Genomic DNA, 25,387 nt, shown 5'->3' on the forward strand with positions numbered 1-25,387 from the left:
TTTAAAGAAAAGAATCAAGTGCCTATTATAGGCAGAATCTATGAACAAAGATGAAAAGAAATCAACTACCAAACATGGAAATTACCTCAAAACAAAAACCCACACAATCCCTCCACCTACTTTCATACTTTATTATCTTGTGGGTGAGAGAAAAAAATGCCTCTTCAGGTTGTTGCAAAATAAAAGGAAAAATAACTACATAATTAACTTTGTTATAAGTGTTTTAAAAGCAAACTACAGAACACGTTAGCTGATAAAACTGGAGAACCTACATTTTGCTTCATGATTCAGAAAAGGCTTTTCTGAGGAATTTACAGTTGAGATGTGATGGGTAAGGAGGATTTATCGAGCCAACTGGGGAAAGTATTTCAGAGGGAGAAGATGTGTATGTGCTCTGAGGCTGGTAGAACAGTCCATTAAGAACTGGGACTGGGGTTTGCCTGGTGGCTCAGTGGTAAGGAATCCACCTGTCAATGCAGGAGACATGAGTTCAATCCCTGGTCTGAGGAAGACCCCACATGCTGTGGAGCAACTAACCCTGTGCGCCACAACTACTGGGCCTGTGCTGTAACTGCTGAGCTCAAGTGCCCTAGAGCCCATGCTCCTCAACAAGAAAAGCTACCTCCTTGATAAGCCCGTGCACCGTAGTTACAGAGAGCAGTCCCCACTCACTGCAACTAGAGAAAAGCCTGCACAGCAACGAAAACCCAGAATAGCCAAAAATAAATAAAATATTAAGCATAAAAAACAAAAAAGAGCTGTGACAGGAGTCTAATGAACAAGAGAGGCAGGGGCAGAAGCAAGAGGCATGAGTCCTTGCTGGTGGGGCACAGTGGGCTTACCTGAATGATCAAGGACATACTTCAAAGGTCTCTTAAAGTAAGTGTGTAAATTATTCCAGAGATATGCAGAGAACTGACTGGGGAGGGACAGGAATGCTGAACTGGAGGATTAACCAGAGGACGATTATTTTTCAGCCCAGGTGAGTGGTAAAGGAGGCTTGGACCAAGGAGTTGGCAAAAGAAAGATGTGAGATCTCTTTTGGAGACTGAATGCTGGGAGAAAGGGAGAGAAGATGATTACGATGACTCAAGACTTACGGAAGGAGAAACTCAGAAGACGGGGATGCCACCGACTGCGACCAACAAGAATGAGAGACAAGACGGACAAAGGGAGACAAAGACGATCTAGGGTTGTTTGGTGGGTTAATGCCGGACAACGGTGAGAGATCTACTTGAAGTCAAGTAGGCAGCTGAATATGTGAGTCGGGGATGAAAGGAGAGGTTTGGTTTGAAGAAATAAATTTTAATGCTACTCGCATACTAATGGTGACTGACATCAGAGAATGACTAAAAGCCTCTAAAGGCACTAGTCTTCAAAGTAGCAAGAAGGAAAATCTCTTTTCAGAGTTGAGAGCAGCACTAAAAGTTATATATGTATACGTATATATATAGTTGTTCTTCAGTTGCTCAGTAGTGTCATGGACTGCAGCACACCAGGCTTCCCTGCCCTTCACCACATCCCTGAGCTTGCTCAAACTCATGTCCATTGAGTCAGTGATGCCAGCCAATCATCTTGTCCTCTGTTGTTCCCTTCTCCTACCCTCAAGTGTTCCCACATCACAGTCTCTTCTAATGAGTCGGCTTTTCGTATCAGGTGGCCAAAGTATTGGTGCTTCAGCTTCAGCATCAGTTCTTCCAAAGAATATTCAAGGTTGGTTCCTTCAGGATTGACTGGATCTCCTTGCAGTCCAAGAGACTCAAGAGTCTTTTCCAAGACCACAGTTCAAAAGCATCAATTCTTCAGTGCTCAGCCTTCTTTATGGTCCAACTCACATATTCATGCATGATCACTGGAAAAACCACAGCTTTGACTACATGGATCTTTGTTGGCAAAGTAATGTCTCTGCTTTTTAATATGCTATCTAGGTTTGTCATGTGTATATTAATTATATGTATGCTGACATATAAAAATTAAAATATATAGGGACTTCCCCAGAAGGCCAGTGGTTAAGCCTCTGCGCTTCCACTATAGGGGGAATGAGTTTGATCCCTGGTTGGGGAACTAAAATTCCACATGTCACACAGCATGGCCAAAAATTCAAAAAACAAAACAAAATACACACACACACACACACGTACATATATATACACACACATACATATATATACAATATGTATGTCAAAATAGATCAGATGCAGGAACACATCACTGAGATTAGGAGGTACTAGTTAATGAATGGGTACTAGGCAACTGATTATCCATATGGAAAAAGAAACATGAATTTATCCCTTTATCACTACACATATAGAAATCAGTTTGAGGTGGAAAAATGAAAAGTGCAATTCTGAAACTTAGAAAAAAAAATAGGTGAATATCTTATTTAAGTTCTTAGGATAGAAAGAAGTTTTTGTATGCAAAAGTGTACACATAAAACTCTGTAAGTTTAACTACACTAAAATCAAGAATTGTCATTCATCACAGGAAACCATAAAGAAAATGAAAAGATAAGCCACACTCTGTAAGATACCTGCCACCCATATTGCTGATAAAAACCCTACAAATCAACCAAGAAAAGATAATCCTCTAGAGAAATGAATAAAAGTCATATATAAGCTTTTAACAGAAAAGGAAAAATGAATTATCCACAAGAAGAGGTCCTTTTACATTTAGTATACTGGCAAAATTTATGAAGTCTAATAAGCTTTGGAGAGGAGGCAGATCAATGGGAACTCATACATCACTAGTGGGAATGTAGATTTTCACTTCCCCTTTGTAAAATGATTTGGAATTAAATTTTAAAGTTGAACATTCACTTAAATGTGACTTTAGAATAATTCTTACAGGTATGTAAGAGGAGACCACAAGAATATTTACAGTACTGTTAATAAAATGAAAGAAATGGGAAACAACCCAAAAGCCCAAAGCGAGAATGGATAAATAGTGGTAGATGGGTAAGATCAAATATTCTATAACAGAGGATGAGATGGCTGAACGGCATTATCGACTCAGTGGACATGAGTTGGAGCAAACTCCAAGAGATAGTGAAGGACAGGGAAGGCTGGCATGCTGCAGTCCATGAGGTTGCAAAGGGTTGGACATGATTAAGTGACTGAACAACAATTCTATAACAGTGACTGTGAAAAAACTATAGCCTCAGGCAATATTATGATTCAACCCTAAAAACACACATAATGCGGAGTGAAAAGGCAAGTCCCAGGATATGGCATACATTACTAGGACATTTTTGGTGAAGTCCTGGAAAAAGCAAAATTAGGTAATATAGTATTCATATGGACATACACTATAAAATTATACACAGGAAAAAAAGCAAGGAAGTAACTGATGTAGATTTTGAGATGGTTTTACCTGTTGGAGGGAGGAATGAAGATGGGACAGTGGAGGATTCATATTGATAGCAAGATGTTGAAACTCTTTTGGTTTACAAGTTGTCTTCTATGAGCTCATGCATGTTAATTTTACCTTTATGATTTAGGATTTATGTACACATTGTATCTTTTTATTGAATATATTAAAATAGATAAAAGAAGAGTCCTCCATCCAAAATTATATAAAGTAAATACAGTAAGTAAAAACGTTAACATTAATTAATACACTCAGTGTGAGACTGTGTGATGTACTAGTGCTTGTTGTATTATCCTATGTAATTTGTAGTGCCCTCCAAAATAAACTTTTTTTAAAAAAGGGAAAAGAAGTAGACTGGATAGGAAGTAGATACATTATAATATCGATCAAGAAGATAGGCTATGAGATTATATTATAAACTATAAACTACTATATATAGGATGAATAAACAACAAAGTCCTACTATATAGTATAGGCAACTATATTCAATATCTTGAAATAAATCATAATGGAAAAGAATATGTAAAGGGATATATCTATATGCACAGTAGAAATTAACACACTGTAAATCAATTATACTTTAATAAAATACATTAAAGAAAAAAAGATGGGCTATAAACATGAAGAGGATTTGAGGGTAAGCACGGTATTGGGAACGAAAGGTGCAGAAAGAAGTGGGGGGTGAAGGGAGATTTAAAAAGATGTATTTTAAAGACGAAGGCACATTAACTGACTGGAAAAATTCTAAGAAAGGTTGAAAATTAAGAGATAAGGGATGAATGATGGAATGAGGTCACTAAAGGTTAAGGAATGAGATACTGCATCTGTAATAGGTGGGAAGAAGACAGGGTGAGCATAGATGTAGGTACATTTATAGGTACCATGAGGAGGAAATAAAAGTGTTTGGATTCTTCGCGAGGAAAATGATGACATCAGGAGAGTCAGACAGATGTGTATGAAATCTGAAGTGGGTACTGCGAGAGGGAAATTACTATATATTCTAAGACTACAGGTAACATGAAATGCCCATTTATGATTGGGCACTGTGGAATTTAACGTAATAACAACTGTTTTATTCATGTAGTTTTGCTGACAGATGTCCCCAGGTAAACACCCCTTGCCTGCTCATGTATGTTTGAGAGCAGCCTCCCCATAAAAATACCTTTCAAATTGAGCAGTAACATCTTCCAGGTTCTGCACTGTACTGTTATGTTTTTCTTGCAAAAGCAAGGTGGCCTGAGTATGAGCAGCATTACTTTCCTCTAGTTCGGCTTCTTTCCTAAGAAAAAGGAACGGTTCAAAGATAAGATGCTAACTGCATCTTAATTTAATATACCATTTAATATACCATTAGCTTAAGAAAGAGACTATTTGTGAAACAAATCGCCAGTCCAGGTTCGATGCATGATACAGGATGCTCAGGGCTGGTGTGCTGGGATGAACCAGAGGGATGGGATTGGGAGGGAGGTGGGAGGGGGGTTCAAGATGGGGAACATGTGTACACCCGGGGCAGATTCATGCTGATGGATGGCAAAACCAATACAATAATGTAAAGTAATTAGCCTACAATTAAATAAATTAAAAAATAATAATAATAAAGAAAGAATCTCAAAAAAAAAAAAAGAGCCTATTTGACACTGTGAATCATACATCCCACACTGGACAGCTTAGACCTACATTCACGATATACATCTGCTAGCATGTTTATTTACATGCAGCTTCATTTCATCTTTCCCATTCTGATTTTACTTTTGTTCTCATCCTAATTCACTTACTTTTATTTTCATACCACATGTACTTATGTAGGTAGTTTAAACACTTTTGGGTAAGAAAGGAGATTAAAAATACTCTAAGACGGAATCTTGGCAGCATCCAAGACTGATGAATGTGAAGGATTATAAGTTAAGAAGCTCTTGGGTTGAATAAAACTTAATTATCTGAATTAAGATATTTAGGGAACACTAGGTACTGTTAAGGTAACGTCATTTTAAGAGTTCTTTTGAAAAATAATTATAACACACAAAATAAATTACTAATTATTTAAAGATTCAACAACTTATTTAGGAGACTATTTTGCGTAGACAGAATGGCTTTTAAGTCATCTTTATAAATATAGACTACAAATCTATACAGATTTTAAATATATGCATATTACATATTTCTACAATGGCGATAAACTTTATTTGACAGGCCTATGAGCTTATAAGAGGTATTTTAAAGAACACATAGAACTAAAACTTAAGCAGCATTATTTGCTTAAAGGCTATGTTGGACATTGAAACAAGATACACAGTTGTTCAAATTCATTCTGGAATGAGCATAGGATTTTAAAGATACACACCACAGCTAAAAGCAATCAACTACTACTAAAGGATTTAAAATAAAAAATACTTTTTCCTGCTCCCTAGAGGACTCCTGTCAACTTCTAAGTTTTTCTCTTAATCTTGAAATTTCCACACTGGAAAGGACCTTAAAAATAATCTCATAAAACTCCTTTATTTTGTATCTAATGGAACAGAAAACAAAAAAAAATTAAGACAGTCTTGCTCAGAATCACACATTTAACTAACAGATCTAGTAATAAAATCTTTATCTCCTGACTTTGGAACTGAGTTCTTTGAGTAAGAATAAATGATTATCTCATTTTTCTTTCTGAAATTGACATCATCCACTCAGGTTTCTTAATGTACCTGTTCCCTGAGGCAGGCGGCAGGATGAAAGAGTCCCCCTAATTACACTTTGTACTGTTCTCCAAAATGCAGGCATATATAAAAAAAACTGGTGTTTTTTAAAATCAGTTCAGTTCTGTTCATTCACTCAGTCGTGTTCGACTCTCTGCGACCCCATGAATCACAGCACCCCAGGCCTCCCTGTCCATCACCAACTCCCGGAGTTCACTCAAACTCATGTCCATAGAGTCGGTGATACCATCCAGCCATCTCATTCTCTGTCGTCCCCTTCTCCTCCCGCCCCCAATCTTTGCCAGCATCAGAGTCTTTTCCAGTGAGTCAACTCGTCGCATGAGGTGGCCAAAGTATTGCAGTTTCAGCTTTAGCATCAGTCCTTCCAATGAACACCCAGGATTGATCTCCTTTAGAATGGACTGGTTGGATCTCCTTGCAGTCCAAGGGACTCTCAAGAGTCTTCTCCAACACCACAGTTCAAAAGCATTGATTCTTCGGCGATCAGCTTTCTTCACAATCCAACTCTCACATCCATACATGACCACGGGAAAAGCCATAGCCTTGACTAGATGGACCTTGGTTGGCAAAGTAATGTCTCTGCTTTTTAATATACTATCTAGGTTAGTCATAACTTTCCTTCCAAGGAGTAAGCGTGTTTTAATTTCATGGCTGCAATCAGCATCTGCAGTGATTTTGGAGCCCAGAAAAATAAAGTCTGACACTGTTTCCACTGTTTCCCCATCTATTTCCCATGAAGTGATGGGACCAGATGCCATGACCTTTGTTTTCTGAATGTTGAGCTTCAAGCCAACCCTTTCACTCTCCTCTTTCACTTTCATCAAGAGGCTTTTGAGTTCCTCTTCACTTTCTGCCATAAGGGTGTTGTTATCTGCATATCTGAGGTTATTGATATTTCTCTCGCCAATCTTCATTCCAGCTTGTGCTTCTTCCAGCCAGCATTCCTCATGATGTACTCTGCATATAAGTTAAATAAGCAAGGGGACAATATACAGCCTTGACACACTCCTTTTCCTATTTGGAACCAGTCTGTTGTTCCATGTCCAGTTCTGACTGTTGCTTCCTGACCTGCATACAGGTTTCTCAAGAGGCAGGTCAGGTGGTCTGGGATTCCCATCTCTTTCAGAATGTTCCACAGTTTATTGTGATCCACACAGTCAAAGGCTTTGGCATAGTCAATGAAGCAAAAGTAGATGTTTTTCTGGAACTCTCTTGCTTTCTCCATGATCCAGCGGATGTTGGCAATTTGATCTCTGGTGCCTCTGCCTTTTCTAAAACCTGCTTGAACATCTGGGAGTTCACGGTTCACATATTGCTGAAGCCTGGCTTGGAGAATTTTGAGCATGATTTTACTCACGTGTGAGATGAGTGCAATTGTGCGGTAGTTTGAGCATTCTTTGGCATTCCCTTTCTTTGGGATTGGAATGAAGACTGACCTTCTCCAGTCCTGTGGCCACTGCTGAGTTTTCCAAATTTGCTGGCATATTGAGTGCAGCACTTTCACAGCATCATCTTTCAAGATTTGAAATAGCTCAACTGGAATTCCATCACCTCCACTAGCTTTGTTCGTAGTGATGCTTTCTAAGGCCCACTTGACTTCACATTCCAAGATGTCTGGCTCTAGGTCAGTGATCACGTTATCGTGACTATCTTGGTCGTGAAGATCTTTTTGTACAGTTCTTCTGTGTATTCTTGCCACCTCTTCTTAATATCTTCTGCTTCTGTTAGGTCCATACCATTTCTGTCCTTTATCGAGCCCATCTTTGCATGAAATATTCCCTTGGAATCTCTAATTTTCTTGAAGAGATCTCTTGTTTTTCGTATTCTGTTGTTTTCCTCTATTTCTTTGCATTGATCACTGAGGAAGGCTTTCTTATCTCTCCTTGCTATTCTTTGGAACTCTGCATTCAGATGCTTATATCTTTCCTTTTCTCCTTTGCTTTTCGCTTCTCTTCTTTTCACAGCTATTTGTAAGGCCTCCTCAGACAGCCATTTCGCTTTTTTGCATTTCTTTTCCATGGTGATGGTCTTGGTCCCTGTCTCCTGTACAATGTCACGAACCTCCGTCCAGAGTTCATCAGGCACTCTATCAAATCTAGTCCCTTAAATCTATTTCTCACTTCCACTGTATAATCATAAGGGATTTGATTTAGGTCATATCTGAATGGTCCAGTGGTTTCCCATGCTTTCTTCTATTTAATTCTGAATTTGGAAATAAGGAGTTCATGATCTGAGCCACAGTCAGCTCCTGGTCTTGTTTTTGCTAACTGTATAGAGCTTCTCCATCTTTGGCTGCAAAGAATATAATCAATCTGATTTCGGTGTTGACCATCTGGTGATGTCCATGTGTAGAGTCTTCTCTTGTGTTGTTGGGAGAGGGTGTTTGCTATGACCAGTGCGTTCTCTTGACAAAACTCTATTAGCCTTTGCCCTGCTTCATTCTGTACTCCAAGGCCAAATTTGCCTGTTACTCCAGGTGTTTCTTGATTTCCTACTTTTGCATTCCAGTCCCCTATAATGAAAAGGACATCTTTTTTGGGTGTTAGTTCTAAAAGGTCTTGTAGGTCTTCACAGAACCGTTCAACTTCGGCTTCTTCAGCGTTACTGGTTGGGGCATAGGCCTGGATTACTGTAATATTGAATGGTTTGCCTTGGAAACGAACAGAAATCATTCTGTTGTTTTTAAGATTGCATCCAAATACTGCATTTCAGACTCTTTTGTTGACCATGATGGCCACTCCATTTCTTCTAAGGGATTCCTGCCCACAGTAGTAAATATAATGGTCATCTGAGTTAAATTCACCCATTCTAGTCCATTTTAGTTCACTGATTCCTAGAATGTCTATGTTCACTCTTGCCATCTCCTGTTTGACCACTTCCAATTTGCCTTGATTCATGGACCTAACGTTCCAGGTTCCTATGCAATATGGCTCTTTACAGCACCAGACCTTGCTTCTTTCACCGGTCACATCCACAACTGGGTATTGGTTTTGCTTTTGCTCCATCCCTTCATTCTTTCTAGAGTTATTTCTCCACTGATCTCCAGTAGCATACTGGGCACCTACTGACCTGGGGAATTACTAACCACTAAAAGAAAATAGAAAAGGGATTAATAAAAAAGTACCTAAAAAGAGACAGATATATAGTTGTGATATAAGTGATGATTCTGTAACGTTATGTCTAGTTCCTTGCTAGAAAATGTTTACTGCTGAGATCCCAAGGATTCAAGTATTTGTTTACAATTTGAACTTAAGAATCAACTTGGATACTGTAAATAAATGTGGTGAAGGGCATACAGTGTGAAAACAATATGAAATTAAACAAAGAAAAGAAAAAAGCACTGGATCTCAGGCTTTCTACTTTTAATGATACATTTATTATTTCTGGATTTTCCCCAGTTCTGGTTGTTTCTTCCCCATTTTTGTTTTTGATTGTTATTTCTGAAGTGTTTGTGGCTCCCTCTTTGAACTTTAAATAAGAAAAGGGCGTGGCTTCTGATGTGGGCTGTCATTCTTGTTTATCTGTACTTCCTGCACATGTACTTGACCTCTCTGTGTCTCGTATTTGCGGACTTCCTTGGTGGTCCAGTGGTTAAGAATCTGCCTGCTAATGTAGGAGAACATGGGTTCAGTCCGTGGTCAGGGAAGATTTCACATGCGGGGCAACTAAGCCTGTGCGCCACAAGAACTGAGCCTACACTCTGGAGTCTGCATGGCAACTGCTGAGCCCATGCATTAGAGCTACTGAAGCCTGGGTGCCCTAGAGCCCATGAAAGTAGCCCCTGCTCACCACAACTAGAGAAAGCCTGCACCCAGCAATGAAGACCAGCACAGCCAAAAGTAAATACAATTAAAATTAAAAAAAAAAGAAAATTCCTTACTTGTAAAATAATTCCAACCTTACCACTCACATGCTTGGTGTGGGAATCCCAAGAGAATATACTAGAAAATAACTTTTAATTATAAACATTAAGTCCTAGTAATACAAACCCTTTCAGCTTTTCTTCGAGGCGTTTTCGTTCTGCAGTTCTAGATTCTGCTTCCTCTTCCAGTTGCTTAAGCAGGTTTTCAGCTTGTTCCTCCTTTTGCTGTAATTTATCCAGCTCATCCAAGGCCTGCTTTAATTCTCCCTCAAAGAGAGTTCTCTCTTTAATCATTTCTTCTTGAAAAGAACATAACTTCTGCTGAAGACCGGAAGATAATGCCTGCATATAAATAGAAAGCCAGCAAAATAATCTGAAAGGTTTTGACAATTTAATAAAGAATTAAATAATCTGTGAGATTTTACTAAGGACAAAAGAGAAGTACAACTAATGAAGTATGGACAGTAAACTCGAGAGCCTCTGAGAAACTTGAGAGATTCATATTCATTCTGTCATGGATTATATCCTATCCTTTGTTAAGACTGGGGTAAATGTTATTTCAGTCTTTTTCCTACGCAACACACCCTTCTTAGACAACAAAAATTATATTCTACAACTGGCTTTTATCATATATTTTTCTCATATGATACTATATAAAGAGTATTATGATTTCAATGTTACATAGAAATATTTTAAAGTTATATAAGTAAATAAGAATAAATAAATACAAGTAAATTACCACTGCAAAAAAAACTCTAACATTATGAATAAAGGAAAAATTGCCTTTGACTACTCTCCAATCCAATCTTAAGTTTTCCCACTTCAGAGATAACCACTAAATTTTGCATTATAAGCCTTATGGTCTTTTTCTATATATTTACATTCTTTTGAAACATAAATTAAATATACTGTGCATAAAAAGGTCATTTAAAATATCATAAAAATAGTTGTTGAGGTCTTTTCAAGTCAGTATAAACAGATCTACCTAATTCCTTTGTCACTGCTGACTGCCCAACAATATACTATTTCACATTAGTTCACATGAGTACTTGCTTGTTTGACTAATTCTCACAAATATATCATATTACCAAATGTTTTAACTTGTGCCAACCTTGGAAGTGGAAAAAAACACCAAAACATTTCTTTGATTATTATGACAAATACAGCGTCGTCTCATTTTACAAGCTATCTGAATTTCTACTGCTCAAAATTATCTATGTCCATCCTATGCCCATTAAAAAATTTTTTTGTTTAATTAAAAAAAAATTTTTTTTTGGCAGCACTGAGAGCCATGCAAGATCTCCATTCCCCAACCAGGGATCAAAACTGTGACCCCTGCAGTAGAAGCTTGGAGACTTAACCACTAGATCACCAGGATTATTATTATTATTTTTCAATGAACTTCCTTTGTTTCTCATTGATATGTAAAATGTCTTTATGTAATCTGGATTTCAAAAAGTCACATTTTGTTTTTTGTTTAATTAGACACCTTTTACCACAGAACAATAAATGCCTATGTAGTAATCTAACACAAGAATGTGCTGAAAACAAAATTAAAACAATTTCCCTATATTGTTTCAACTGATGCTTAAATTTTTCAAATCATGAATAACTGTGGTGACATCAGATAAATATGCATCAAAGACATGATTAATTCCTCAGGATAAGAATCTAAAAGTAGAACTGTTCGATCAAAGGATATACACAATTTAAAGGTTTTCCGATACACAGCGAAACGTATGACATAAAAGAAGCACTAGGCTTTTTTAATATCGTAAACTACCTTCTCTTGTTGCAGAAGTGAATCCATTTGCAATACTTTTTGTTGTAGCTCTTCATGTTCTTGTTTTTCAAGAACAGACCTCTCTTTTAAGCTTTGTATCTCAGAATTTAGATTTTCGTCCCGTTCTCTGTTCCTACTGATGAGGTCTTCTAGAAAAGGAAAAATGTTAACAATGCTGTCAGTTCAGTCACTCAGTCGTGTCCGACTCTTTGCGACCCCGTGAATCACAGCACGCCAGGCCTCCCTGTCCATCACCAACTCCCAGAGTTCACTCAAATTCACCTCCATCGAGTCGGTGATGCCATCCAGCCATCTCATTCTCTGTCATCCTCTTCTCCTCCCACCTCCAATCTCTCCCAGCATCATAGTCCTTTCCAGTGAGTCAACTCTTCGCATGAGGTGGCCAAAGTACTGGAGTTTCAGCTTTAGCATCAGTCCTTCCAATGAACACCCAGGATTGATCTCCTTTAGAATGGACTGGTTGGGTTTCCCTGCAGTCCAAGGGACTCTCAAGAGTCTTCTCCAACAACACAGTTCAAAAGCATCAATTCTTTGGCGATCAGCTTTCTTCACAGTCCAACTCTCACATCCATACATGACCATGGGAAAATCCATAGCCTTGACTAGACGGACCTCTGTTGGCAAAGTAATGTCTCTGCTTTTTAATATGCTATCTAGGTTGGTCATAACTTTCCTTCCAAGGAGTAAGTGTCTTTTAATTTCATAGGTGCAATCAGCATCCACAGTGATTTTGGAGCCCAAAAAATAAAGTTTGACACTGTTTCCCCTGTTTCCCCATCTATTTCCCATGAAGTGATGGGACCAGATGCCATGATTTTAGTTTTCTGAATGTTGAGCTTCAAGCCAACTTTTTCACTCTCCTCTTTCACTTTCATCAAGAGGCTCTTTAGTTCCTCTTCACTTTCTGCCATAAGGGTGGTGTCATCTCCATATCTGAGGTTATTGATATTTCTCCCAGCAATCTTGATTCCAACTTGTGCTTCTTCCAGCCCAGCATTCCTCATGATGTACTCTGCATATAAGTTAAATAACCAGGGTGACAATATACAACTTTGATGTACTCCTTTTCCTATTTGGAACCAGTCCGTAGTTCCATGTCTGGTTCTAACTGCTGCTTCCTGACCTGCATATAGGTTTCTCAAGAGGCAGGTCAGGTGGTCTGGTATTCCCATCTTTTGAAGAATTTTCCATAGTTTATTGTGATCCACATGGTCAAAGGCTTTGGCATAGTCACTAAAGCAGAAATAGATGGTTTTCTGAAACTCTTGCTTTCTCCATGATCCAGCGGATGTTGGCAATTTGATCTCTGGTTCCTCCTCCTTTTCTAAAACCTGCTTGAACATCTGGAAGTTCACGGATTGCTTAAGCCTGGCTTGGAGAGTTTTGAGCATGACTTTACTTGCGTGTGAGATGAGTGCAACTGTGAGGTCGTTTGAGCATTCTTTGGCACTGCCCTTCTTTGGGATTGGAATGAAGACTGACCTTTTCCAGATCTGTGGCCACTGCTGAGTTTTCCAAATTTGCTGGCATACTGAGTGCAGCACTTTCACAGCATCGTCTTTCAGGATTTGAAATAGCTCAATTGGAATTCCATCACCTCCATTAGCTTTGTTCGTAGTGATGCTTTCTAAGGCCCACTTGACTTCACATTCCAAGAAGTCTGGCTCTAGTTGAGTGATCACACCATCGTGATTATCTTGGTCGTGAAGATCTTTTTTGTACAGTTCTTCTGTGTATTCTTGCCACTTCTTAACATCTGCTTCTGTTAGGTCCATACCATTTCTGTCCTTTATCGAGCCCATCTTTGCATGAAATATTCCCTTGGAATCTCTAATTTTCTTGAAGAGATCTCTTGTTTTTCGTATTCTGTTGTTTTCCTCTATTTCTTTGCATTGATTGCTGAGGAAGGCTTTCTTATCTCTCCTTGCTATTCTTTGGAACTCTGCATTCAGATGCTTATTATCTTTCCTTTTCGCTTCTCTTCTTTTCACAGCTATTTGTAAGGCCTCCTCAGACAGCCATTTGGTTTTTGCATTTCTTTTCCATGGGGATGGTCTTGGTCCCCGTCTCCTGTACAATGTCACGAACCTCCGTCCAGAGTTCATCAGGCACTCTATCTATCAGATCTAGTCCCTTAAATCTATTTCTCACTTCCACTGTATAATCATAAGGGATTTGATTTAGGTCATACCTGAATGGTCTAGTGGTTTTCCCTACTTTCTTCAAATTAAGTCTGAATTTGGCAATAAGGAGTTCATGATCTGTGCCACAGTCAGCTCCTGGTCTTGATTCTGCTAACTGTATAGAGCTTCTCCATCTTTGGCTGCAAAGAATATAATCAATCTGATTTCTGTGTTGACCATCCAGTTATGTCCATGTGTAGAGTCTTCTCTTGTGTTGTTGAAAGAGGGTGTCTGCTGTGACCAGTGCGTTCTCTTGGTAGAACTGAGCCTTTGTCCTGCTTCATTCCGTGCTCCAATGCTGTAGTGAGACACTAATATTACCTTGGAAACACCCAGATTCCCACGGTGGTCAGAGTATAAACAATCTGCCCACAGTGCGGGAGATCCAGTTTCAATCCCTGGGTTGGGAAGGTCCCCTGAAGAAGGGAAAGGCAAGCCACTCCAATATTCTTGCTTGGAGAATTCCATGGACAGAGGAGCCTGGTGAGCTATAGTCCATGGGGTCACAAAGAGTCAGACTGAGTGACTAACACACACACACACACACAGAAGCCAAGTACTTCCAAAGAAGGAAAAAAAATTCTGAAGTTCCTGTCATTACTACATATAAAACAGTACATATGTTATATAGTAAAATCCTCAAACCTAGCTCTATGTATCTACCAATTTTAAATGGCCACCCAATGAGGAGGTCAACTGCATATATTTCAATCAAGACAAGCAATATACTCAAATAAACAGATAACAAATATCATAAAAGATAAAAATTCCCATGCACAGAACAAAAATTTCATTGTTGTTTATGTAATTATTTAAAAAGTTGCTATAACATATCAGTACCTTTTAAAACTATCATAAGTAGTATTTATCTAAAGAAAATAGTACTACAAACAGTAGAATACCTTTTTCTTCTTCAAGCACCTGGCATTTAGACTTCATGTCTTCTACTTGTTTAGACAATACAGCAATATTTTCCTCAAGAGACTGCTTAAGGCTTAAAACTTCATGATTCTTCTCTTTCAGATTTTCTTCTAACTGGGCAATATCTAGCTTGTATTTTTCCACTTGATCTGATGCACAACTGCATTAAAACAAATTATGTTGAAGAGCACATCTATTTAAGCAGAGGAAACATTAAATGAAAAGAGATGAAAATGATGTATTCATCACACGTCAATAAAATAAAGTCCAAAAACGACTCTTAATATTACCTTATTTCTTCAATGTATTCTAAGAGCTTTTCTGTTTCAGATTTTTCATCAATCTTTTCTTTCTCTATTGAAACACTAAAAAAAAAAGCATACATTAATATACACAATAATCATAATTACTCTGTACCAGAGGAGTCATCTCTGGTACACAGTAAGCATTATTCTGGTGCAGAGCAAGCTTACTCTGTACAGTGATACTGGCTCTGTACCAGATACTCTTCTCTCAGGCAGGCTGACTCGAGGTTCTAAACTCCTACCCATTAATTTGTGTGACCTCTCTCGTTGACAATTTATGCAAGTAGGAGGCTCAAGTTTGTTTTTTTTTTTAATGTGAGAAAGCTTTCCAAATATATTCTGACAAAAGGATTATGATGATGAGAGTCTCTATACAGTTATAGATCTGTAACACTCTGAGTGTATTAGAAATCACCTTTCCTGTAGCTTTCTTAGAATCCCCACCCACCACACATACAAAATAGAATTTTGTGTGCTTCAAAGCCTTTCTTCCAGGCTGCCTTTTATTCAGTTACTTATTGAGAAAGGGGCAAGGGACTTTAGTAGATACCTTACGAAAGGATATATATCAATGGTCAATAAGCACATGAAAAGATGTTTGACATTAACAGCAACAAATTGAAAACATAGATGATATACTACTTTACATCCACTAGAAAGGCTGAAATCAAACAGGCTGACAATATCAGGTATCAGCGCGTATATGACTGTTAAGTCGATTCAGTCGTGTCTGAGTGTTTGCAACCCTATGGACTACAGTCCACCAGGCTCCTCTGTCCATGGGATTCTCCAGGCAAGAATACTGGAGTGGGTTGCCATGCCTGCCTCCAGGACAAATATCAGTAAGGATATGGAATGAATGGAAGCATCATGCATTGTAAAGTGGGAGTGTAAAATTGTATAAACACTTTGAGCTTTTAAAAAAGCATTAAATGGGGACTTCCCTGGTGATCCAGGGGCTAAGACTCCATGCTCCCAATAAAGAAGGCCTAGGTTCAATCCCTGGCCCAGGTTAGATCCCACAGGTCACAACTAAAGATCCCACATGCTGCAACTAAGACATGGCTCAGCCAAATAAATAAATAAACAACAAAACAAACAACATAGAAAACATTATACGTATACAACACTATGACCTTGAAATTCCACTCCTAGATATTTACTCAGAGAAACAAAAATCTACGTCTACAAGAAGGTAAATATAGTAGTCTTATTGACAATAGTCAAAAATTGGAAACCCAAGTACTGATCAATAGGAGGGTAATGAACAAATGGAGGTATAGTCGTACAGTGGAATACTACTCAGAAATAAAAGAAACATATAATACACACAACAGCATGGATAAATCTTGACTCTGCACTTTCAACGCAAAGTGCATGGGTTTGAAACCTGGTCAGGGAACTAACAGCCTGCAAGATGTGCAGCATGTCCAGGAAAAAAAAAAAAAAAGCCACATACACACATATACGCATGCATGTGATGATAAATGTCCCCAAAAAGGTTAAATTAACTTACCATGATGGAAGTCAGAAAGTGGTTGCAGGGGTGGGGGGTAACTGTGGGGAGGAACAGGGAGCAGGAAGGAGCCCGGGGGGACTTTCCGAGGGAATGACAGTGTTCTCTATCTTGTTTGGGTGCTGGTTACATAGGAGTACACAATTGTCAAGTCACTAAAATGAATACTTACGATCTGTGCATGTTATTGTATGCAAATTAGAGTTGAGTAATTAAAAGCAGTCTAGGATTGTAAAATCAACCATAGCTTCCTGTATCAATGCTTCTCAGTTTCGGTCTCACTACAGCCTCCATAAGATTATGTGCCTTTCCTCAACACTGACACAGAGGATGTACAAACATAATGCATTCATATTTCTTTTCAGCGTAAAATGTTGGGGAATGGTTAGGGCTCAGCTGTTACTCAGGAAGAGAAACAGGATAAGTGGAGGCAGGCAATGAGATGAGCATGGAGTAATAACTAGCCAAGAGAGCCAAATACAAAACTGGCTACACAACGTAACCTCTTTTTAGTCACTCACAGTTTCCCTTCAAGTTGAACTATTTTCTCCTGAGACTCCACAAGGTTCTTCTGGGTGAGCTGCAGCTTCACCTCCATGCCTTCTTGTTTAGCCATCATGCTCTACACAACAGAAATATCTGTTTTAGGAAATGAGAACTTGTTCAAATCCCCAGTTCCAGCAAACTTACCTACGGTGTTACTCACCCTCATCTTTGTTTCTCTTTTGTTTCTCAGTTTCATCAGCTCAAGGCTTAGAATTCTCAAATTCTTCTGGTTATTATCTTCAGAAAACTGAGTGTAGCAAACAGATAAAAAATTGAGAAATATTTTCTACTAAAGTTGTGTAAAAATCACTTAAGTATTGATTATTCTATCTATTATAGGGACTACTATTTGCTTACAACATCCTTTGGTAGAGAAAACTATCCTTAACTCACACCGGGATTACTGGCTTTATACTATTTCTATTCCTGTCCCTCCTTTTCCTTCATGTGACTTTCTGGTCTACTTCTGAAATCTGCTTCAGTGATTATTTATCTGTATATGCTGGGAAGTCTACTGTGTGGCTTTAAAGCAAGATTTTTGCAGAGTTTTGTCTGTAAAAATTGGTTAATTCAAGTGTGTTTGCTTAACAAAATGCATTTGCATTGTCTCGTCTACTTTGAAATATACTGACTATAGGGTCCATCAAAGGCCTAATAAATGATAATCTCCCTAAGTGAGGCTCAGGAATCTGCTGTCATTCCCGTGCTTAATTCTTATGCATCCCTATTCCCTTTGTAAGCAAAGAGCCTAGCATGTTACAGGCCCTGAATAATTGATTCTTATTAAGCTGAACGGTGATTTACAGCTTCTTTCAACTTCTATAAAAAGCAGGATGACCATGTTAAGACCTTTAAGATCTATTAGTTTATTAATACTGATAAACACAATTATCTACTGAGCGTATTTAGTACACACATTTATTCATTTTCTACTGCATTCCCAAAGAGATTTAGCAGAGGCCTGCTATCATGCTGTTGTTTATTGCAGAGAAAGATATTTAAAGATACTTCTAGATATAAATTCTAAAACGTTATTAGTGGTCTTACTAATTGGGACTGACTTTGAAGGAGGGTGAGAAAATGTCAGATGTTAAAACGAAAAGTAAACGATTGTTTATATCCTCTTTTGTGCCAGGCACCATAATAAACAAGATGCAATAATAATTCCTATTGGGAGTGGCTTAATATTTAAAGTACATTTATTGAAGTTAAATGACTAAACTAGGCTTAAAATTCCCAAACAGCTCTATGAGAAAAAAAATAATTGTTTTTTATTCAATTGGAAAGATTATGAGGTTCAAATACCTTAGATTTTAGGAGCTCATTAGTCCTGGTTAATTCAATAAGCTGTTTTTCCAGTGAAGCATTACTTGCAGAGAGAGATGTTTTTTCCCTGACAGCAGCGTTTAGCTTTGCTTCCATCTTCTCCAACTCAGCTTCCAGATCCTGGATCCGCCTGTCCTGAGCTCCACGCTCCTGCACAAGAACGCGGATCTGGACAGGAACAAGGACATGAAATGAATAACTCACGTATTGCCGCCAATACAGTTACTAGATGCTGTGCTGTGCTTAGTCACTCAGCTGTGTACAATTCTGTGTGACCCCATGGACAGGGGCCCACCAGGCTCCTCTGTCCATGGGGATTCTCCAAGGAAGAATACTAGAGGGAGTTTCCAAGTTCTCCTCCAGGACTAGGTGCTAATGATAATCAAAACATTAAAGTTCTAGAAAAACCTCTGAATCTGATATGATGTTCTTCAATAGTCTTAGCTGTTTGAGCAATCAAATTTACTTTATGACACATCTTGAAAATCTGTAAGCATTTTAAGAACAGAAAATTCAAATTGCCATAAACTCCTAGGTGTAATTATACTGTTTATTTACTTTTAAGGCATTGCTACCTATAAAAGTTCTTCTTTTCTCTAGTTCTAATTATAGGAATTCAAATTACAGCTTAAAATGCTAAATACCTTTATTTCTGGGAAAACAGAACAAGGCTTCTGGATAGGGTGTGGTAAGCATTAGCAAGCCATCATACCTGATGCAACTAATGGGTAAAAACCAAAACCAAAATAAAAAACACATATTTGTCAACAGGAAATGTGGAAGCCAGAAGATAATGAAATGTTTAAAATGTATGGGAAAGTCTGCAAATATAAAATTCTATTCCCAATGAAAATAGCTTTTAAATATGAAGGTGATATACAGACATTTTTCAGAGGGAAAAAACAAAAAAGAGCTGAGAATATTTGCCAACAGTAGAACTGCACAACAAGAAATATTAAAGGAAATTCTTCAGGCTGAAGGAAATGATCTCAGATGTTTATAAAATATGCACTTAAATATAAGGACTGATAGACTGACAATAAAGGGAATAGAAAAGGTTTACCATGTAAACATTAGATAAATGAAATCTGGCATGGCTATGTTAATATTAAAAAAGCAGACTTAAGGCAAACATTACTACTACTAACAAAGAAATTTTATGGTCAAAAGGTTATTTCAAGAGAAGATATAATCTTAAATTTTTCATGCACAACAAAGTAATTTGTAACACATATACAAAGTCAAAACTGACAGAATTAAAAAGATATTAATCCACAGAGCTGGAAGTCTAAAAATACCTTTCTCATAACTAACAAACACACAGAAATATCAGTACAAATAATAGATGTGAAGAAAACTATTAAATGACTTGAACTAATTGATGTATATAGACCACTATAACCAACAAGTGCATTCACATTCTTTTCTAGTGCACATAAAACATTTACCACAATAGACTTTATGGCTTCCCTGATAGCTCAGCTGGTAAAAAATCTGCCTGCAATTGCAGGAGACCTCAGTTTGATTCCTGGGTCAGGAAGATCCGATGGAGAAGGGATAGTCTACCCACTCCAGTATTCCTGGGTTTCCCTTGTGGCTCAGCTGGTAAAGAATCCACCCGCATTGCGGAAGACCTGGGTTCGATCCCTGGGTTGGGAAAATCCCCTGGAGAAGGGAACGGCTACCCACTCCAGTATTCTGGCCTCGAGAATTCCACGGACTGTAAAGTCCATGGGGTTGCAAAGAGTCAGACACTTTCACTTCACTTCAAAATAGACTTTATGCTCGGTATAAAAGTATCAAGAAAGCACAGCTATATTAAGTCACATAAAAAGCATTCTCTACTCTTACTAGCTTTGTATTCAAACTTATCTCAGTATTCTAAGCCAATAATACTTAACTAAAAATATATCAAGCGCCACTTACACACATGGCTATGAACGAGGTGCTAGGAACTGAAGGAGATTTAAGATTCCCAAGTGTAAGATTCTTTATTCTAACATTATTGGTTTACAATCAATGTTCATAGCATAGTACTATAAAGCAGAAAAAAGAACATTTAAGACTATCTATATCATACTTTTTTTCAGTTAAAGAAGTATAAAGAAGGATTTGTAAACTCAAATGCCTACATGTTCAAGTAGACAGTATAAAAGAGCCAGGTGAGGACTGACAGCAGATGCGACATCTAAAGAAGGCAACCCAGGTAGATACAACCTATTACTTTTAGAATGGATAAGCAACAGTGTCCTACTGCATAGCACAGGGACCTGCATGATCTCCTGGGATAAACCACAATGGAAAAGAATATGTAAAAAAAAGTAAAAAAAAAAAAAGAACGTTTATATGTGTAAAACTGAGCCGCTTTGCTGTACTGCAGAGATTTGTACAACATTGTTTCAGTCAATTATACACCAATCAAAAAATATAATAAAAAAAAAAAGAAGGTAACCCTACACAAGTCTAGTAGATTATTGCCCTGGAGGGGAACACAGAAATTGTCCTGTCAGATCTTCTTATTCTGTAACAGCAGTCAGAAATCTGAGTTTGTTTCCATGAAATTTTACTTTTAAATATTGATATTTAATTCAAATTAGTCAAACAAACAACAAATACTTGGGGGGAGCTAAATAATATACAGCTGCTACTGCTAAATCACTTCAGTCGTGTCTGACTCTGTGTGACCCCACAGACGGAAGCCCACCAGGCTCCCCCGTCCCTGGGATTCTCCAGGCAAGAACACTGGAGTGGGTTGCCATTTCCTTCTCCAATGTGTGAAAGTGAAGTCGCTCAGTCATGTCCGACCCTTCGCGATCCCACGGACTGCAGCCTACCAGGCTCCTCCATCCATGGGATTTTCTAGGCAATAGTACTGGAGTGGCTTGCCATTGCCTTCTCCGAAATAATATACAGCAGTATTTGTAAAAAAATTTTATTCTAAAAGATTAAGTAACTGATACAAATGACTAGTTCTAACTCTGGAACTGCCACTCCCTCATCAGCTATCTCCAGAGACACTTAGATCTCTAAGTATTTACCCCTATATCACAGGTATGTGTCCTCAATAAAATGATAGCTAATGTTATTAAAATAGATACAAAAAAGCATCAGAGAAACAAGGGCAGAGATTTTCAAAGTTATCTTGACATATTCCTGACCTAAGCCAACATTTAACTGTAATCAATGAAAAGTTTTAATATGTCTACCAGAAAGAGTTGGTCAGTAGTGGAAATGTAGAAAAAAAGACTGCCAGAAAAGCAAAGCTGACAGTGACCTGCTTGGCCCTGTTTACAGAAGTAAACAGGTTTTTTATAAACAGCTAGTGTGAAGCTGCTATGTAGCAGAGAGTTCAGCTCAGTGCTCTGTGATGATCTAGAGAGGTGGGAGGGAACCTCAAGATGGAGGCGACATGTATATACATATAGCTGGTTCACTCTATTGTACAGAAGAAACTAACACGACATTGTAAAGCAATTATACGCATCCATAGACATACACACACATATACATATACATTAAAAAAAATAGTAAACAGGCTTTTTAGGTTAGTTTTGATCAAAAAAGATTTCTTCTATGGTGGAAATGCACTGTTCAGTGTGGAAGCCACTCTTCACAAGTGCCTACTGAGCAGGTGAGGTTCGAATAGTGGAACTGAATTCTTAACTTTATTTAAATAGTCACATGTGGTGAATGGCTACCGTATCGGACAGTACACACGCAGCTGGTCATTTTATCCTTGAGGAAGGATATACCTTAGTGCAGAGATGCATTAAGTTAGCACAACTCCATTGCAATTCAACTAACCTACTAGGATTTCATGCTCACCAAGCAATTCCCTAGGTAGTTACTAACTTAACACAGAGATTAGCATGTAGGAATAGTGTATCCTGTGAGGAAAGGTAAATATCCGATCCACATACAAACTAAAATATTGAGGTTTACTTACCAGTTTTTCATGACATAGATGATATTATATCCCCGCCTTAGTATGCTAACTGTATACTACGTTGACAATCAAGGTCTACAATATGGTATCCAAGCCAAGGACTGGTTACCCTGTGGGTACATATGCTTCATTATCTGACTCCTCAAACAGCAACAGAATCCTTGTCTCTTGACTCTGTGTTTTTCAGTAACTTAAAAGTATTGCTCACCTCTTTTTCCAACATCTTCAAATCTTTATCATTCTTCTGAGATTCCTTCTATTTAAAAATCAAAGAACAGTGATAACCAACCTTAAGTGCCACAAATACCATAGCCAATTTTGATTTTTAGTTATCAGGAAAGATTAAGGGTTCCAAAAGATTAATTTCTATCTTAAACATTTCATTAAGTCTAGTAAATATTTCGTAGGTGATTTATCTAGCCAATGAAGGAAAAGTTTCTTCAAATCTTAAAATATTTCATGTTTGAATGTTTTTAGCCCAATAGATTAGACTTTTGCTAACAAGTTCAGTGAAAATAACAAGTCTTCTTTTCTAACATTAAATAATACATTTTGAGTATTTAGTTATACTGTCTCAGAAGAAAAAAGACTCTTAAAAAGAGATATCAACTTAAACCTAGATCCCCAAAACAAAAAACAGTACAAATGCAAAGACATGAAGAAAAACTGAAATAGTACAAACTGATTCTAATCTACTCATTGCCTTTATTCTCACTAAGATGTGTTTTTTACATATCTTTTTATATTACTAGTCTTTGTGAGATAATGGCCAAAAACAGAATATCTATCTTTTCCATCTACAGATGGAAGAAAAGTCATAAACATCTTGAACAAAATGTATTTTATATATTTCTAACATGGCGGATGGCCTGTCACATGTTTAATTTTCCACCTGATGGCATTTTCTAGGAACGGCAAGAAAACATAATAGGCCTTCAGGAAGGCCTATTATGTAGGAGTTTCACACAAATTTGTATGTAATTTAGTTTTGGTTTGTGAATTCTATAATTAATTTAAAATTTCAGAACTGTTTCTCCAAGAAATTCAAGTCAATAAATTTATATCAATTTCCAAGAAAAGGATGCTTATATCAGTGCTGTACAAAAAGATATAAAGCAAGCCATTTTCAAATTTTCTGATAGCCATATTTAAAAGTAAAAATTTTAATAATACATTTCACTTTACCCAAAATATCAAAAGTATATTTCAAAATGTCATTAGTATAAAATTATCAGCAAGATATTTTATATTTTTGGTACTACATTTTCAAAATTTGCTGTATATCTTTTATTTACATTGTAGTTTAGGGGCTAATAGTGTTCTTAAGTAGTCTTTTGCAATTCCATGAACTGTAGCCTGCCAGGCTCCTCTGTCCATGGGATTTCCCAGGAAGGAATATTGGGGTGGGTTGCATTTCCTTCTCCAGGGGATCTTACCCATCCAGGTATCGAACCTGTGTCTCCTGCACTGGCAGGTGGATTTTTTATCACTGAGCTACTAGGAAAGCCCATTTTATACTTACAGTACATCTCAATTCAACTGCTAAATTTTCAATAGAAATATCTAACTATATTTATTTATTTTAAAAATATTTACTTTATTTGGCTGTGCCAAGTCTTAGTTGTGGCACGTAGGGTCTTTAGTGGTGGCTAATTTTATTATTATTTAATTTTAATTAATTGTGTAGTTAGAAACTAATACTTGATTCTGTTGATATTTCTAATATCTAACTATAATTAGACTTCACAAAACATAGAGATGAAAAAGTAGATCCACATATCCAAGTTATTCCAAAAACACTTAAGAATTACAAGTGAACTGAGTATCAGTTTTTAATGACACATTAATTAAAATTAAATAATGCTAAAAATCCAATTTTTCATTTTTAAGTGCTGAGTAGCTACATGTGGCTTACCATTTTCATACTGGACAACCACAGTTTTTTTTTTTTTTAATAGAATAAGAGATTTAGGTAATTGTCAAATGAATGAACAAGAATAAGCTTAACTTATAGCTTTGGTTTTCGAACCAAAGAGCTTGGGAACTCTTTCCCAACTCTTAATCTTTTTCACATTAAAATACCCAGTTGTACAACTCCTTAAGAAAGTACAACTTGCTTTATGAACTGATGGAAACAGTAGTAGTACACTGCTGCACAAGTCCTAACATAAAGATATTAAGGATTTAATCTCCCACTCCGTGGCAGTTTCTGAGTGGCAAATCCCTTGTAGACATTAGAATTTTTTTTTTTTTTCTTCATCAATATTTACCCTCTCCTTACTTTGTAAAGTCAAATGATGATAACTCAAAAAATCAAAGCATTACATAATTTTTAAGGGCTCACTAGGTATTGTAAAGCTTATCCATCTATAGAAATGACTGAGAAGTGGAGACCACTTTGTAATTCTGAACTAAGGGTACATTTAAACACAATATATTTAGTAATGACATAGGCTGATAGGTAAAACTTACTATTCCAGTGATAATGTTTTAGTCATTTACAGATTTATTGATTACCTTAATTTATAAACTGAACTCATTCTAGTCAAATAAAATACCTTTCAGAAATGTTTTTATGATACAGTTGATAAACCAGCTAGAATATAAGGGCACCCCACCTTTGATCCTGAAGTCTTGACTTTTCTTGCTGAAACAGGTAAGGTAGTATCTTTGTCAACATTAAGATTTTGTTGTGACTCTGCTATAAAAGGAATTGTACAGATCATGTTTGGTGCTTACATGTTTGAAGCACAGACAAAATACCAATTCCCAAATTCCTTATAGAAACTATTAGTGAAGCAATATAAAATTATTCTTTTCTTGATTGTACATTTTCAAGTAATTAGTTGCACAAATAACAATTTCTTTACACATTTTAACACTTTCTTGATTTTAATATTTCCTCTAATA

At 37.2% G+C, this 25,387-nt stretch overlaps 1 protein-coding gene across 3 annotated transcripts in view; it reads right to left on the reverse strand.

The window, feature by feature from the left end:
• HMMR (hyaluronan mediated motility receptor) overlaps nt 1–25,387 on the reverse strand; it is a 35,455-nt gene that overhangs the window by 6,511 nt on the left and 3,557 nt on the right. The window contains exons 3-12 of one of the 3 annotated variants that reach the window (XM_055431034.2): nt 25,096–25,175; nt 22,686–22,733; nt 18,511–18,699; nt 17,366–17,452; nt 17,181–17,281; nt 15,129–15,203; nt 14,820–14,998; nt 11,714–11,862; nt 10,058–10,272; nt 4,529–4,645 (exon numbers count right to left, since the gene is read on the reverse strand). In XM_055431034.2, the coding sequence (XP_055287009.2) occupies nt 4,529–4,645; nt 10,058–10,272; nt 11,714–11,862; nt 14,820–14,998; nt 15,129–15,203; nt 17,181–17,281; nt 17,366–17,452; nt 18,511–18,699; nt 22,686–22,733; nt 25,096–25,175 (1,240 nt within the window). Of the gene's footprint in view, nt 1–4,528; nt 4,646–10,057; nt 10,273–11,713; nt 11,863–14,819; nt 14,999–15,128; nt 15,204–17,180; nt 17,282–17,365; nt 17,453–18,510; nt 18,700–22,685; nt 22,734–25,095; nt 25,179–25,387 lie in introns of all 3 variants that reach the window. The other 2 variants (XM_055431033.2, XM_055431035.2) reach the window with 2 other exon arrangements.

The sequence above is a fragment of the Moschus berezovskii genome, chromosome 8, assembly GCF_049115385.1.
Source record: "Moschus berezovskii isolate FMDL1 chromosome 8, NW_MosBer_1.0, whole genome shotgun sequence".
Classification (NCBI taxonomy): Eukaryota; Metazoa; Chordata; class Mammalia; order Artiodactyla; family Moschidae; genus Moschus; species Moschus berezovskii.